The sequence below is a fragment of the Lepidochelys olivacea genome, assembly GCF_965140295.1.
Source record: "Lepidochelys olivacea isolate rLepOli2 genome assembly, chromosome: 1".
NCBI classification, from domain to species: Eukaryota; Metazoa; Chordata; order Testudines; family Cheloniidae; genus Lepidochelys; species Lepidochelys olivacea.
The window spans coordinates 42427672-42441699 of NC_140411.1; the positions used below are offsets into that span (position 1 = coordinate 42427672).

The 14028-nt window shown below is 41.7% G+C and overlaps 1 protein-coding gene across 2 annotated transcripts in view; it reads right to left on the bottom strand.

Moving 5' to 3' along the window:
- MICU2 (mitochondrial calcium uptake 2) overlaps positions 1-14028 on the bottom strand; it is a 249043-nt gene that overhangs the window by 46694 nt on the left and 188321 nt on the right. For both annotated transcript variants that reach the window (XM_084617911.1, XM_084617912.1), the window contains 3 exons: positions 8247-8278; positions 8076-8151; positions 1483-1530 (listed from right to left, as the gene is read on the bottom strand). In XM_084617911.1, the coding sequence (XP_084474037.1) occupies positions 1483-1530; positions 8076-8151; positions 8247-8278 (156 nt within the window). The remainder of the gene's footprint in view (positions 1-1482; positions 1531-8075; positions 8152-8246; positions 8279-14028) is intronic.

The window sequence follows — 14028 nt, forward strand, 5'->3', positions numbered from 1 at the left end:
GTCTGAAGGCATGGTATGAAAGAACATGATGGGTTCCCAAACAAGAATGTTGTGAACTACCTCTGTCTACGTAGTATCCTTTATACACCTTAGTATGTGAAGCTGGATATGAGTCAGCAGTGTGCCCTTGTTGCCAAGAAGGCCAATGGCATTTTGGGATGTATAAGTAGGGGCATAGTGAGCAGATCGAGGGACGTGATCGTTCCCCTCTATTCGACATTGGTGAGGCCTCATCTGGAGTACTGTGTCCAGTTTTGGGCCCCACACTACAAGAAGGATGTGGATAAATTGGAGAGAGTCCAGCGAAGGGCAACAAAAATGATTAGGGGTCTGGAACACATGACTTATGAGGAGAGGCTGAGGGAGCTGGGATTGTTTAGCCTGCAGAAGAGAAGAATGAGGGGGGATTTGATAGCTGCTTTCAACTCCCTGAAAGGGGGTTCCAAAGAGGATGGCTCTAGACTGTTCTCAATGGTAGCAGATGACAGAACGAGGAGTAATGGTCTCAAGTTGCAGTGGGGGAGGTTTAGATTGGATATTAGGAAAAACTTTTTCACTAAGAGGGTGGTGAAACACTGGAATGCGTTACCTAGGGAGGTGGTAGAATCTCCTTCCTTAGAGGTTTTTAAGGTCAGGCTTGACAAAGCCCTGGCTGGGATGATTTAACTGGGAATTGGTCCTGCTTCGAGCAGGGGGTTGGACTAGATGACCTTCAGGGGTCCCTTCCAACCCTGATATTCTATGATTCTATGTGAATATTAGAGAGATAGTGGATGAAGTAAAATCTTTTACTGGACCAACTTCTGTTGGTGAAAGAGACAAGCTTTCAAGATACCCAGAGCTCTTCTTCAGGTCTGGGGAAAGTACTATGAGTGACCCAGCTAAATACAAGGTGGAAAAGACTGTTTAACATAAGTAGCTAATACATATTTGAAAGGACCATTCAAGGTGAAGTGGCCTGTTAACAACCCTGCACTTATAGGACAAAATGAGGGGGATTAATGGACTACAGATTGTTGTAATAAACCATCAATCCAGTGTTATTAGGACCATGATTTTTAGTGTCTAGCAAAATTATGATTTTAAGTTCCCAGGCTCATTTTTGGAGATGTCTTCCGTGACACATACTCCTTTTCATAAACGATTCATTGGGCACTGTGCTATACCACTGAACGAGTCCTGTTTGTTAAGATGTAAACGTCTCATTGCCAAACTTGACTAACAAATAACGTAAAAATACCTCCTTCCCTCCACCAAATTCTCTTGAATGGCATCCTATTCAATTCCTGACCCTTGTTGTGGAGCTTATCAACATCTTTAAAGTGCTGCTAATAATCACTGATAACACAATAGATTCATACTGCAGTCATTTGACATAGAATCCATTTACATTAATTCCCTAATGTGTAGTAGCCATTGATCTTAATATAAAATATTTTTTTATGTTGGGCTGTGATGCAGAAATCTAGAAGTCATACTTACTTGTGAGGATTGTCAGCAAAAAGAGGTACTCTGTATATGAGATCAGTCCTGAAATAAAATTGTACCAAAAATGAAATGGTGAATTTTAAAATCAGCATATTGATCTGCAATATTTGCAGAAAGGCTTTTACAATCAAACTTTGTATATTTGAAACTTTCAGTTTCATATTAATTGTATACTAAATAATACAACTTATTTGAAATAAATATTTTCTTTTGTCATTATTTGTTAAACAAAAATTTCTGATTCTATTTTCAGTGCTCTGGAGGTGAACTTGTTTCTCAAGCATCTCTGTCATGTGGAGGTTTATTTGGTATTAATAAAAGACCTGAACTAAATGTTTGGATTTTCACTGAAAAATGTCAGTGTTTACATAAAAGACAAATAAATTAAATGTGCTTTGTCACATTTAGTACCTGGGAGGAGAACTACTCTACTGTTATTCTGAAGGATCAAAGTATTTCATCCTTTGGCAGCCTTGAAAAGGCGGAGAATAGCTTTCCTTTAATTCTCAAGGGGAATATGGCAACACGCAAAGCTGCCAAGCTGCTAGATTGCACTGATAGTACTGCTGGGCCCTGTGCCAAAAGGAGGTTTTTTTTTTTTTTTAATAGCAACATGTCCTTTCTACAAGGTGAAAGTGTTTTTCCCCCCTTTTGAAGGAAAATTCCAGAGTTTTCCTTTGAAACACCGATTTAAATGAAAAGCCTGAACAAAGATGTGACAGTGTCAAAATAGCAGCATACGAGCTAAAGACAGAGAATATAAAAAGCTGATGGTTAAACAACAGAATTCTACGCATCTGCCCTATGATAATGTTTTAAGAAAAACATTTAAAGGGCTTTTTATGAACAGCTTTTAAAAATACTTTTAACTTGTGAAGTAAACACTGTATAATGTAGATTCAAAGATAAACATAATTTTTATAATTTATATTTAGCTAATTGATAGATAAGGAATTCTCTTAAGCCTCAGTGATAAACAAACTTGATTAATCACTATGCTGAGCCAATAACATTTTTATTTGCTTTGAAATAATTTAATATTTTACGTTTGTCATTTTATACTAACTCCAGAATTTAGAAATATTCATTTACTGAAAGCAGCATTGTCTGGAGAAATGAGCACAGGGCTAAGACTCAGGAGAGTGAGTTCTAATTCTAATTCTGCCCCTGACGCGCTGTGCGGATTTGGCCAAGTCATTTCTCCTTTTCTCTCAGTTTCCCCACCTGTAAACATGGGGATAAATGATACTTCGCCATCTACCTAACAGCTGTGTTGTGAAGACTAGTAAAGTTATGTCTGTACGGTGCTATGACCATACAAAACACTATGTAGATACTAAGTATTATTTATATTTCAAAAATTGTGTTTACAACTTGAATGTACAATATTGTATTAGTTCTTTAACACAAAAGGCATAAATTATTTGTATTTATTATTTGTACTGTGGTGGTGCCAAGGAGCCCTAGTTGTGGACCAGGACCCCATTGTGCTAGGCACTGTACAAACACAGAGCAAAAAGAAAGACAGTCCCTACCAGTGATGTAGCGTTACATTTTATAGTGATGGAGCCCTGCAGAAACGATCTGAAGTTGTGTGAGATAGTCTCCAAAACCTAGCCTGTGTGTGATGTTACCATAAAATAAAGTACCCATAGTCAAAACCTAACTAATATTTTACCAGTAAATTTTATCCAGTTGAAAATCTGTGCAACAGCAATTATGAGACTTCACACATTAGTAATAAATACACATATTGTATCAACATAAAACACAGGTAATTCAGCTTTTATATGCCAAACTGTAAACTACATAGCAAAGCACGTCCAAAGCATACATGTTGTTAATCAAAAAACCCACTGGCGACCTGACAACATTAGTATTCTCTTCAAACTTCAATAAAGCATTTAAGATTCCAAAAAAGTATTTTACACTGGTCTCAAACTTTACTCTGGTGTTGAGTTTAGAGTATGCAGATTTGGAATGGTATCAGGTGATTTTCTCTATAATATAGGATTACCGACTTCTATCCTAGAGCAGGATTATGAACAAAGGTGCACAGTGAAACATTTTTTGTCTGCTTAATGACAGAGAGCTAATAGGAAGAATTAGTTAATTAGCAATTGCTCATGGACCTCTGTGGCATGCGAGTTTATCCTTAATTGGCTGAATTTTCAAGAGCAAAGGGTTTGAGTCACCATTGCGTTACTGCAGTTTCAAGTTGGTGTACCTCTACAGGAAGTAAACGGATGGACTTATGCTGCTAAAAAGGGGAGTGATGCAATGAGGACTCAAACCCCACATCTTTATATCTGAACCCACAATTTTGCCCATGGAAAAACTTGCAATCTGAGCACAAACAGCAATTGCTTTGCATTCACCAATCATGTAGCTGGGCACCAAATGCAAACAAGTGTTGTCATAAATATACAGACCAAAGTACCAAATACACAGATCCAAATTACTATGGAATTTTAAAAAACACAACTATTAAAACAACCAACTAAAAAGATCAAAAGCCCCAAGGCTGAACCTTATTTTACGTTAATCAATTTAAATTATTCATGAAAGGCTGAGAGAATGTGGGAACACTCCTATTTGGTTTTAATTTATCATTATATTTTCTTCATGTTTAGACAGACCTTTGCCGCCCCAATCTATTTAATTTAATTACCCAGTCAATTTGTAATTGCCCACGACATCTTCTATTCTGTTAAATACTGTGTTGAAGAGATTTAAGCTCATACCTAGTTCTTTGAAATGTAGCTCATATTCCTATACTATACTAAGTAACAGGGCTTATGACAATGCTACCAGCAGATACTGAAATCAGTTCTTTTTCTCACGGCTCGAACAGAAGTACCCATTTTTTCCTCCCTCCATTGAGTGTTTCTTTCCCTGAAGAAAATATCTGTGCAAGATCCTAATTCCAGGGTCCTTATTTTGCTGCCTTGCCCCCACCCAAAGGGTGTGATAGCTACAGGCATCCGTGTGGGGCAGCAGCTGCCTAGATACAGCAGATTTCTGGAAGCACTGCCACAGACCAGTCTCGGCGGTGTGAACTGCAGACCAGTATAGATTGGAGTGTTCTAACTGCCCCATGTACACCTTGCTGGTGTGAGCTAAAAAGTATTTAGTGCATACTGATGTAGTCCTGTACGTCAATGCAAACTAGGTGCTTTTAACTCGCACCAGCAGGGTCTACATGGGTCAGTTGGAGTACTCTGCAGTTTACACCCGGTAGACTGGTCTGCAGCACCACTTCTCCCAGAAACCTGCAGATCCTAAGCAGCAGTTGCCTAGTTTGCCTATAGATACAGTGGCTCTTAGGCAGCGGTGGGCAAACTACGGCCCGCGGGCCACATCCGGCTCACAGGACCATCCTGCCCGGCCCCTGAGCTCCCGGCCAAGGAGGCTAGCCCCCGGCCCCTCCCCAACTGTCCCCCCCTCCCCCAAAGCCTGAGCGCCCTGCACCGCCAGCGCGGCGGCATGGCTGGCTCCGGCATAGTAAGGGGGCAGGGGGTCCCGGGGTAGCAGTCAGGGGGCGGTTGCATGGGTCAAGGGTTCTGGGGGGCGTCAGGGGATGGGAAACAGGGGGGGTTGGATAGGGTGTGGGAGTCCCAGGGGGCCTGTCGGGGGTGTGGATAGGGGTTGGCGTAGTCAGGGGACAGGGAGGGTTGGATGGGTCAGGGATTCTGAGGGGAGCAGCCAGTGGGCAGGAAGTGGGAGGGGGCAGGGCCAGGCTGTTTGGGGAGGCTGTGCCTCCCCTACCTGGCCCCTCCATACAGTTTTGCAACTCCGATGTGGCCCTCAAGCCAAAAAGTTTGCCCACCCCTGCTCTTAGGGGTGAGTATGAGGCAGCCCCAGTGTAGATCCTGCTGGTGCAAGTGAGTGATGGAGGCTTGCATCTCAAGCTGATGAAAGGTGGGAGTTGACATCTCATGCTAAATGAGAGCTGATAGGTAGGGTGGGGATAAGCCATGAAGAGCCCTGAAAGTGAAGAGAAATAGCTTATGTTTGATTGCAATGGAGGAGGAGGAGCCAGTTAAGAGAAACACAGGAAGGGGTGACATGGTCAAAGCACTGAGCTAGGAAAATGATCTTTGCAGCAACATTTTGAATGGATACAAACAGGGCAAACTTGCGTTTGTCAAGGTCAGGGAAAAGGATGTTGTCGTAATCAAGATACAAGATGAGGAGAGCCCGGACCAGAGTTTTAGCTGTAAGGATGGATAAAAGCGTCAGATCTTAGAGGTTATGCAGAAAGAATTGGTTAGGCTCAGACACAGCCTGAATGATGTGAGGATCTATAGAGAGGGCTCAGACGAAGATGATACCCAGCCACTTATGGGCCTAAGTGACAGAGATGATGGTGGTGTTGTTCACTAGTGACTGAGAATGAAGGAGGGAGGACTTGCAGGAGAGAGAAGATTAGGAGTGCTGCTTTTGCCATGTTGACTCTGTGAGCAGTCAGCATAGTAAAATAGGTAAAAAAAAAAAAAAAAAAAAAAAAGATAAAAATAGCAAAAAGATGTAAAATATTTCTGATTGTTTTTCCACACCAACCTCAGTGACTTTAAACAAAGCCATGATATGTTTGATATTCTGTCTATGACTAATTATACTGAAGTCAACATATACCTGGCTGACTCGAAGCAGATTTTTACCATGGAATCATTTCCAAGAGAATTCATCTCACAGTAATATTACTTCACTTTTATTACTTTTATACAGATTTGACCACTTTACCTGATGCAAAACTGAACTGAGTTCTTCTTTGTGAAACTTTTTATTCTGAAGAGATTATTGACATTTATTCATTTTCAAGTTTACATTTAATAGGTGCAGTAGAGAAGGTTTTTTTAAAACAATTTGTAAATATTATTGGTATATATGTAGACTCTATCAGAATTAAAGGATAAATGCTGCACACATTACTTAATTCTTATGCCTCAGCCAATTACAACCAGATTCCTTTATTCTGGATTAGTAACCATGTTATATTTTCCTTGTATTAAGGAAAAATCTCCACAGTCAAAGTGCTAAGATTATAAAAGAATAAGTGTGGTTAATAAATAAAATAGTCTTAATAAAATATAAACAAAATATATCCACAAGAACGTGAAGTTAATTTTAAAACTGTCCACTAGAAGGCAGAATCTCCTAGCTTTCTATTCTGCAATCTGAACCAATGATAGTTTTATTGAATATTTAAATAACCCTTTGATGGTAGAAATAAGCAACCTAAATTGTGCCTTCAAACAGTTGTAGATTATTAGTTCCAGGCACTTGTCAAAGTACTATTTTGTATTTTTATTTTAAAAAATATTTATAGCTTTATACATATGAAACTGAAACTGAATTCAGAGACAGAATGGAGGTTTGGTGGACCAAATACTGAGCATGCTTCTATGGCAGCGGTTCCCAAACTGTGGGTCGTGACTCAAAATGGGGTCACACTATCAGCAGATGGGGTCGTGGCAATTCCTTCTGTGCAGAGGACACCATTTTGCTCCGCAACATGACCTCATATGTATAATGCATGTGAGGTCACGATGCATAGAGGATACCATTTTACATTACAAACTGGCATTCTCTGAACAGCATGACCTCGCACGCACATTACGTACAAGGTCACACTGGGCAGAGGACATCCTCCCTCCGGTGTGAGCTCACACATAGGGTGCATACAAGGTCATACACATTGTGTGGAGGATAGGGTGACCAGATATCCTGATTTTATAGGGACAGTCCCGATATTCAGATAGGGCCTGTGCAGAGACTTTGGGTCGCTCTCTCAGAGTAACTTAGTTTGTGGGTGTTTGTTGCTGATGGATTGGTTAATTACTCCCTTATTTGGCATTCTCAATTTCTTTGCCTGTTTCCTTCCCTTTACTCCTAAAAAGGACAGGGATAAATTAAAAGAAAGTGGTGTTAATCTTTATTTGTTGGTCCTGGATTCCCTGTTATAAAAATGTAATATCCTAGAGGCTGGAGTAACTGTTACTAGTTTATACTCCCAGCCCCTAAGTGGCGGCACTACAGAAGAATCCAGGGACTGCTGGTCCTAAGGGGTTGGGCTGGGGGCGGGGAAGAGTGAGTATTCCTGAGGTCCTGTCTGAACAGGAAAGAATAAGGGATTCAACCACCCTTGGAAATCAGGGATGCCAAAGAACCGGAGGGTACATTGTCAAGTATGATTTTTATCCAAGGTTTCTTTTCTATAAATTTTAAGTGCATCCAAATTACACAAAATCTATCCAACAACCTGTTGGGGTTAAACAAACAAAAGCCTACTTTGGGCTACAACCCATCCTTCTAGTGACTGGCTGTAGAGCTCTGCCTCCTCCATAGGCGGCGTCAGCTAGGTGTTTTTACAGAATTTCCTGGTGTCCTAGGAATGCCTGAATGGGTCTTCAGTTCCCAGCCCTGTTTCCTCGTCTTGAAGAGCTGAGAGAGATCTCAGCAGGGAGTTAACTTTTTGCTAGCTGGAAATCAAGTTGAGCTTGTAGAACCTTCTTTAAAATACATTCACATGCATAATTAGGTCCAAAAATATAAGATGTACTTTCAGTACCAAAATGTGCTACCTTTATCGCCGAGGTCTCTAAAAAAGGTTGGTCCTGCTTTAGCCTTTGTGACATTTACCAGTGCAGCATCTACCTCCTTCAAACACACAAATAAAAAAAATCAGTTGTGAAATAGAGTTTTAGTAACGGAAGGAATGAGAGTTCTTTTTGAGAACAGAACATTTTGCTTACCTTTTTTGTCAGTTTCTTGGCCATTGCTGTACCTGTAATAATAATAAAAAAATCATCCTTCAGTAACAAACTCTGACTTGAAACTTTGATCTGTAGCATTTCTTCAGATTTTTATGAGAAAATGGTAAGTAATATGAAAGAGAATATTTTGTAGCTGGCAGTTTGTTTCTAATTCCCGCAATGATCAGGCAAGGACAATGTTCAAAAATAGTATGAAATAACCAGTTCAAATGTTCTTGCAACACAGATGAAACCACAAATGGCTTCAGGTATTTACTACTAGCTCAGCAGTGTGCTTTTGCATACACTGTGCTATAAATCCTTAAACTATTCATACACATATATGCACATAACATATATTGAAACAGAGTCAAGCACTCAAAAGTTAGGAAATGCCAGAATTAAAGTTCTTTTAATGTAGTTTTTAAAAATCCAATTTCTTAGGTTTTTTAAAAAAGCAAACTGAAAAAACAAATTTCATCGCATGGAACCATACTGACCCCCACAGGTCATCCGCAGGGCCCCCATTCCCATATCTTCACCTGAGTAACTAGTTTCAGTATTAGGCTGCTCTCCTCTATGTGAACCATCCACTACAGGCAGGGGTGGGCAAACTTTTTGGCCTGAGGGCCATATCAGGGTTCCAGAACTGTATGGAGGGCCAGGTAGGGAAGGCTGTGCCTCCCCAAACAGCCTGACTGCCCCCAGGGATCCCCTGCCCCTTATCCAACCCCCAGTTCCCCACCCCCTTACCATGCTGCTCAGAGCCGCATGTCTGGCAGCCGCTCTGACAGGCCGGAGCCAGCCACACTGCAGCGTTGCCTGGACAGAGCTCGCAGCCCTGCCACCCAGAGCACTGGCAGCATGGCAAGCTGAGGCTGTGGGGGAGGGGAGACAGTACAGGAGGGGCTGGGGGCTAGCCTCCCCGGCGGGGAGCTCAAGGGTCGGGCAGGATGGGCCCGCGGGCCGTAGTTTGCCTACCTCTGCACTACAGGGGAATGTGACACATATCTAGCCAGTGGAAAGCACAGTGATACTCTTGACAGCTGTGAAATAGAGATGGAGACATCTGGGTTCAGTTCTAGGTTCTGGAGGGAAGTATGTTCCAGTGGTTTAGATCTTTCTGCCCTTGTCACCTCAAGCTATTCCTGTCCCTGCAATGTTTCTATACCCTCTGTAACTCCTGTCCCTGCCCCTATCCCTGTCGGGCTCCTATTGCTCCCAGTTTACCTCTGTCTCCCTTTTTTCCCACCCCCTTACTTCTAATTCTTTTCAATACAAGTCAGGTTGCTTCCTCCTCCTCCATGCTGCCTGGGTGCTAGCAGAGAGCATTGAGAACACAGGAGAGTCTTCCTGTTATTGGTTCTGGTACTTAGTGCCACAGTGACTTCAGACAAGGGGGAGGAACAATTCGAGGTAAAGACCCACTCAGTTCCTGGAGTCCTAGGATGGAGCATGCTCAGTTGTTCTGTGGGGACTGTGTATGTGAAGTTCAGTTGGCAATAGCTGCTATGTGAGCATGGAGCACACTAGTGCAGACAGAATCTTTGATGAATAATGATGGTGGCCTCTAATAAACTATTGAGCATGTGTTAACTACAATTGTCAGAGGCTTATAACTTGGCCAAATATGGGTGGATTTTCACAGGAATAGCAAAAGGTAACAGTACAATCCCACAGGCAAATTTCAAGTGCCTGCTTCAAATCACTGAGGTACTAAAACTTCTCCATGAAATGGTCATATGACTTTTTTTTTAAAAAATATGTGGATAAAATAATGCATTTCCCCTATCCTTGTTATTTGAAAGAGTAGAACCATTTTTGCTGAAAAACTTTCCCAAAAAATTCAGCAGATAGCTGCCATAGAACATTTCAAAGTTATAAACTACTGAAATTCTGGTATTTTTTTATAGAAAAAGTTTGGGGCCCTCAGCTATAGGTGTTGCTACTCAGACCACCTTATTTATTTATACATATGAATATCAGTGTATGTATAAGTGTATTATACACAGAAAGACAAGATGGGTGAAAGAATATCTTTTATTGGACCAACTTTTGTAGCTTGTTAACACTCTTCTAGTCATATAGGGGAAAGAAAGGGAGAGAGGGAAAAAAAGACAGTGTGGGGGTAGTGTTAGTGGTTTACAGATTGTTGTTATAAGCTATAAATCCAGTATCTTTATTCAGTCCAGAATTTTTAGTGTCTAGCAAAGTTATGAATTTAAGCTCCCAGGCTCCTCTTTTGAAGTTGTTGTGCAGATTCCCTTGAGAATGAGAACTGAGAGATCACATATGGAGTGATAATTTTGTGAAAAGTGTTTGCCCATGGGTGTTTTTGTCTTTCATCAATTTCCTGAGAGAGTTCATTTGAGAGCATAGTGATTGTATGGTTTCACGCACACAGTTGTTCTTCAGGCATGTAGTACACTGGATGAGGTACACCAAAGGTTGTGATAGGCATGTATAGGAGGACCCATGGATCTTGAATGTTATGTTGTGTGGGGAGGTGTTGATCATTATAGTAGTGGAGGTATGTCTACAGCAGGGGTAGTCTATTTTTTGCCAAGGTCCAAATTTCTTGGTGAAGATAAAGTCAATGTTCAGACTCCAGAGAAAATAATAAAAAACAACAAGTAAAATAAAAAGATTTCAGGGTCTGTTCAAAAACATCTGGTGGTCTGAATTTGGCCAATGCTCTGCCTATTGACTACCCTTGGTCTACAGGCTTTACATGTGTTATTCTGGCAGGGTCTGGTATGGCTTTCAGTTTGTGTCCCCTAGTCTGTGGGGAGTTTGCTTCTGATGATGAAGTTGGAGAGACTGGGGCAGGGGGAGTAGTATTTGAAGGCCAGAAGAGGTGGTTCAGGACAGATTTCTTTCAGATATGGTCCCCATTGAGTATGGGTTGTATTTATTTGATGATACATCATATGGGTTGCAGTGTGTGGTGGTAGGTCACAACTGGGGGTGTGATCAAAGGGGCTTTTATTTCTGTATTGAAGCAGGTTCTCTCAGCTATTTGGATGGCCCGTTCCATCATGCAATCTACTTCTGTGGTGGAATGTCCCTGTTTGGTCAAAGGCGTTTTTGAGTGTATTAAGGTATATAACCCGGACTTTCTCCTCAGAGTACATTCTGTGGTATCTGAGTGCCTGGCTGAAGATAAGAGATTTCTTGGTGTGTTTCGGGTGGTTACTGGATCTGTGAAGATAAGTGTGGTGATCTGTGGGTTTCTTGTCGATAGTCGTCTGCAGGGTTCCACTGCTGAAGATGATATCCATCGAAGAACACCAGTTACAGAAGGTAACTGTCTTTTCTTCTTCGAGTGCTTGCTCATGTCCATTCCATATTAGGTGACTCCAAAGCAGTATCCCTGGAGGTGGGTAGGAGTTCACAGATGTGTAGATTGCAACACAGCTCTGCTGAACCCAGCATCATCCCTGGCCTGCCGAGTGATGGCATAACAAGCTGTGAACGTGTGAACAGAGGACCAAATTGCGACTCTACAGATGTCGTGGATAGGGATGTGCGTCCCCTGGCTGAGTCCCATTCAGGACTAGAACTTCAAGAACTACTACTAAGGATAACTAATTCAACTACTAACAATATACAACTATATTACAGGTTTTTCAAAATTCTCAAGAACAAAGAACAAAACTAGCCAAAGCAACAGACGTTCCAGCACCATCACTGGCGGCAAGGAGGAACTGAGGGTGGGGGGAACTGGCAGCGCCCCTTGTACAGCGCCATGCAGGTGCCAATCCAGCGGATCCCAGGGTCAGTCCCCAATGGATACTGCTGAGGGAAAAACTTCCGGCACCAGTGCATGTGGCGAACACACACCCCTAATATGGAATGGACATGAGCAAGCACTCAAAGAACCACCAAGGATCAGAAGCTGAATACTAGAGCCAACGGGTGCGCCAGAGATTTGGTCAGGAAGTGGAGATGGGGTGTCAAAGATGGAGAAGGGAAACGGCTGAAGTGGGCACAAGAGCAGATGGGGCAGGAGCAAATGCAGCTGCAGGCAGGGAATGTGTTGAGTAGCCAGTGAGCTCTGGCTGTTGCTGGGTTAAATAGTAGTTAGTTCTGTCCCTCCACCAATCAGGAACTGCAGTCAGTTAGGCAGCCCCTGTTAGGATCAGCTGTGTTCAGTGTGTTGCTAGGAGACTGCCCCTACTGCAGCTGGCTCCCTGACAGGCACAGAGCTGGCCTCACAGTGCTTAGCTCAGCAACTTTGTCACAGGTGATTCTCTTATGCTGTTACAGGAATCATTTGCTGAAAACTGGTCAAACATGTTTCAGAGTAACAGCCGTGTTAGTCTGTATTCGCAAAAAGAAAAGGAGTACTAGTGGCACCTTAGAGACTAACCAATTTATTTGAGCATGAGCTTTCGTGAGCTACAGCTCACTTCATCGGATGCATACCGTGGAAACTGCAGCAGATATTATATACACACAGAGATCATGAAACAATACCTCCTCCCACCCCACTGTCCTGCTGGTAATATCAGCTATTACCAGCAGGACAGTGGGGTGGAAGGAGGTATTGTTTCATGATCTCTGTTTCTCGCAAGGAGTTCCCTTTGGAATTCTAACAAGGCCAGCTTTGTTAATATCATGCACTGGCCCATCAAATGTGTGGCTCTCTGAAGAACAAGGTCTTCTAACGCCTTGTCTACATTGGTTAGGGAAACAAGGCTAGTTCCTGTCTAGCAAGAGTCATGCTTCAACATGGTTTGCTAGAGAGGTGCCAACAGTTTCCCTAACCAGTGCAGACGAGGCCTTAAAAACATGCCATTAATAGGATTTATTTTAAAAAGGGGCCCCTTGCATCCTTAAAAGATTATGGGGACATGTTAAAGCTATCATTCCTGGCACTTGACCATATATACCAAGACCCAACTCTGTCTGAGGAATACAGGTGGGAATATAACTAGAACCTATTTGTTGAGTAGGAAAACTTATGAATGCAGTTTTCTGCAACTTTAGTCGAATTCAAAAACAGTGTATTTTTATATATACCCACAAATCAAAGATTAGAAAATTCATTTACAGTAATAAGACTAATCAGTGCCTTAAAACGTAATTTTGAATTTTTATTTTTCTGAGCATGGAAGAATGGAAAATACCTCTTTTGCTACAGATCTTCCAAGCCCATGATGGAATTTTGGCTCAGGAAATAAACTGAAAGTTTTTTAAGTCCCCTCCTATCTAAGAGATTCCATCATCTGATTTTCCCTATTTACAGTGGATCTACAAAGCAGCAATCAGGTACAAGCACATCTTGTTACAGGCAAAGGGACATTTTAGCTTTATGAGTGAAGCTGCATTAAAAAACATCAAGTACATAAGAGTAAAAAAAATGTATTTGCCTCCAGCCAAGAAAATGTAGTTAGTCGACAACCATAGCTAAGAAAACACTACCAAGAGCAGCTACTTCAGTTTTAATTTGCCATAGGCAAGCATGGTCTTTTGTCATGTACATTTTTGACAATAGAAATGTTTCCATCATCTATCATCTCTTTACACTAACATGCAGAATGAATTTGACATCAGTGCTAGGATTAGCATTGGAACAGTACGGAATTAAACAAGTGCACGCTTGCACTCAGTAACACCTATTACTTTCACAGGGTTAGAAAAGGCTTAAAACTGACAAAACTGATAAAAGGTATTATCAGAGTAAAAGAATCTTATGAACAAAATCACTAACATCTCCCATTTTGATGATAAAAATCAAAAGCCGAAGTGGGAAACTTAACTCACACGCCGAACAAAG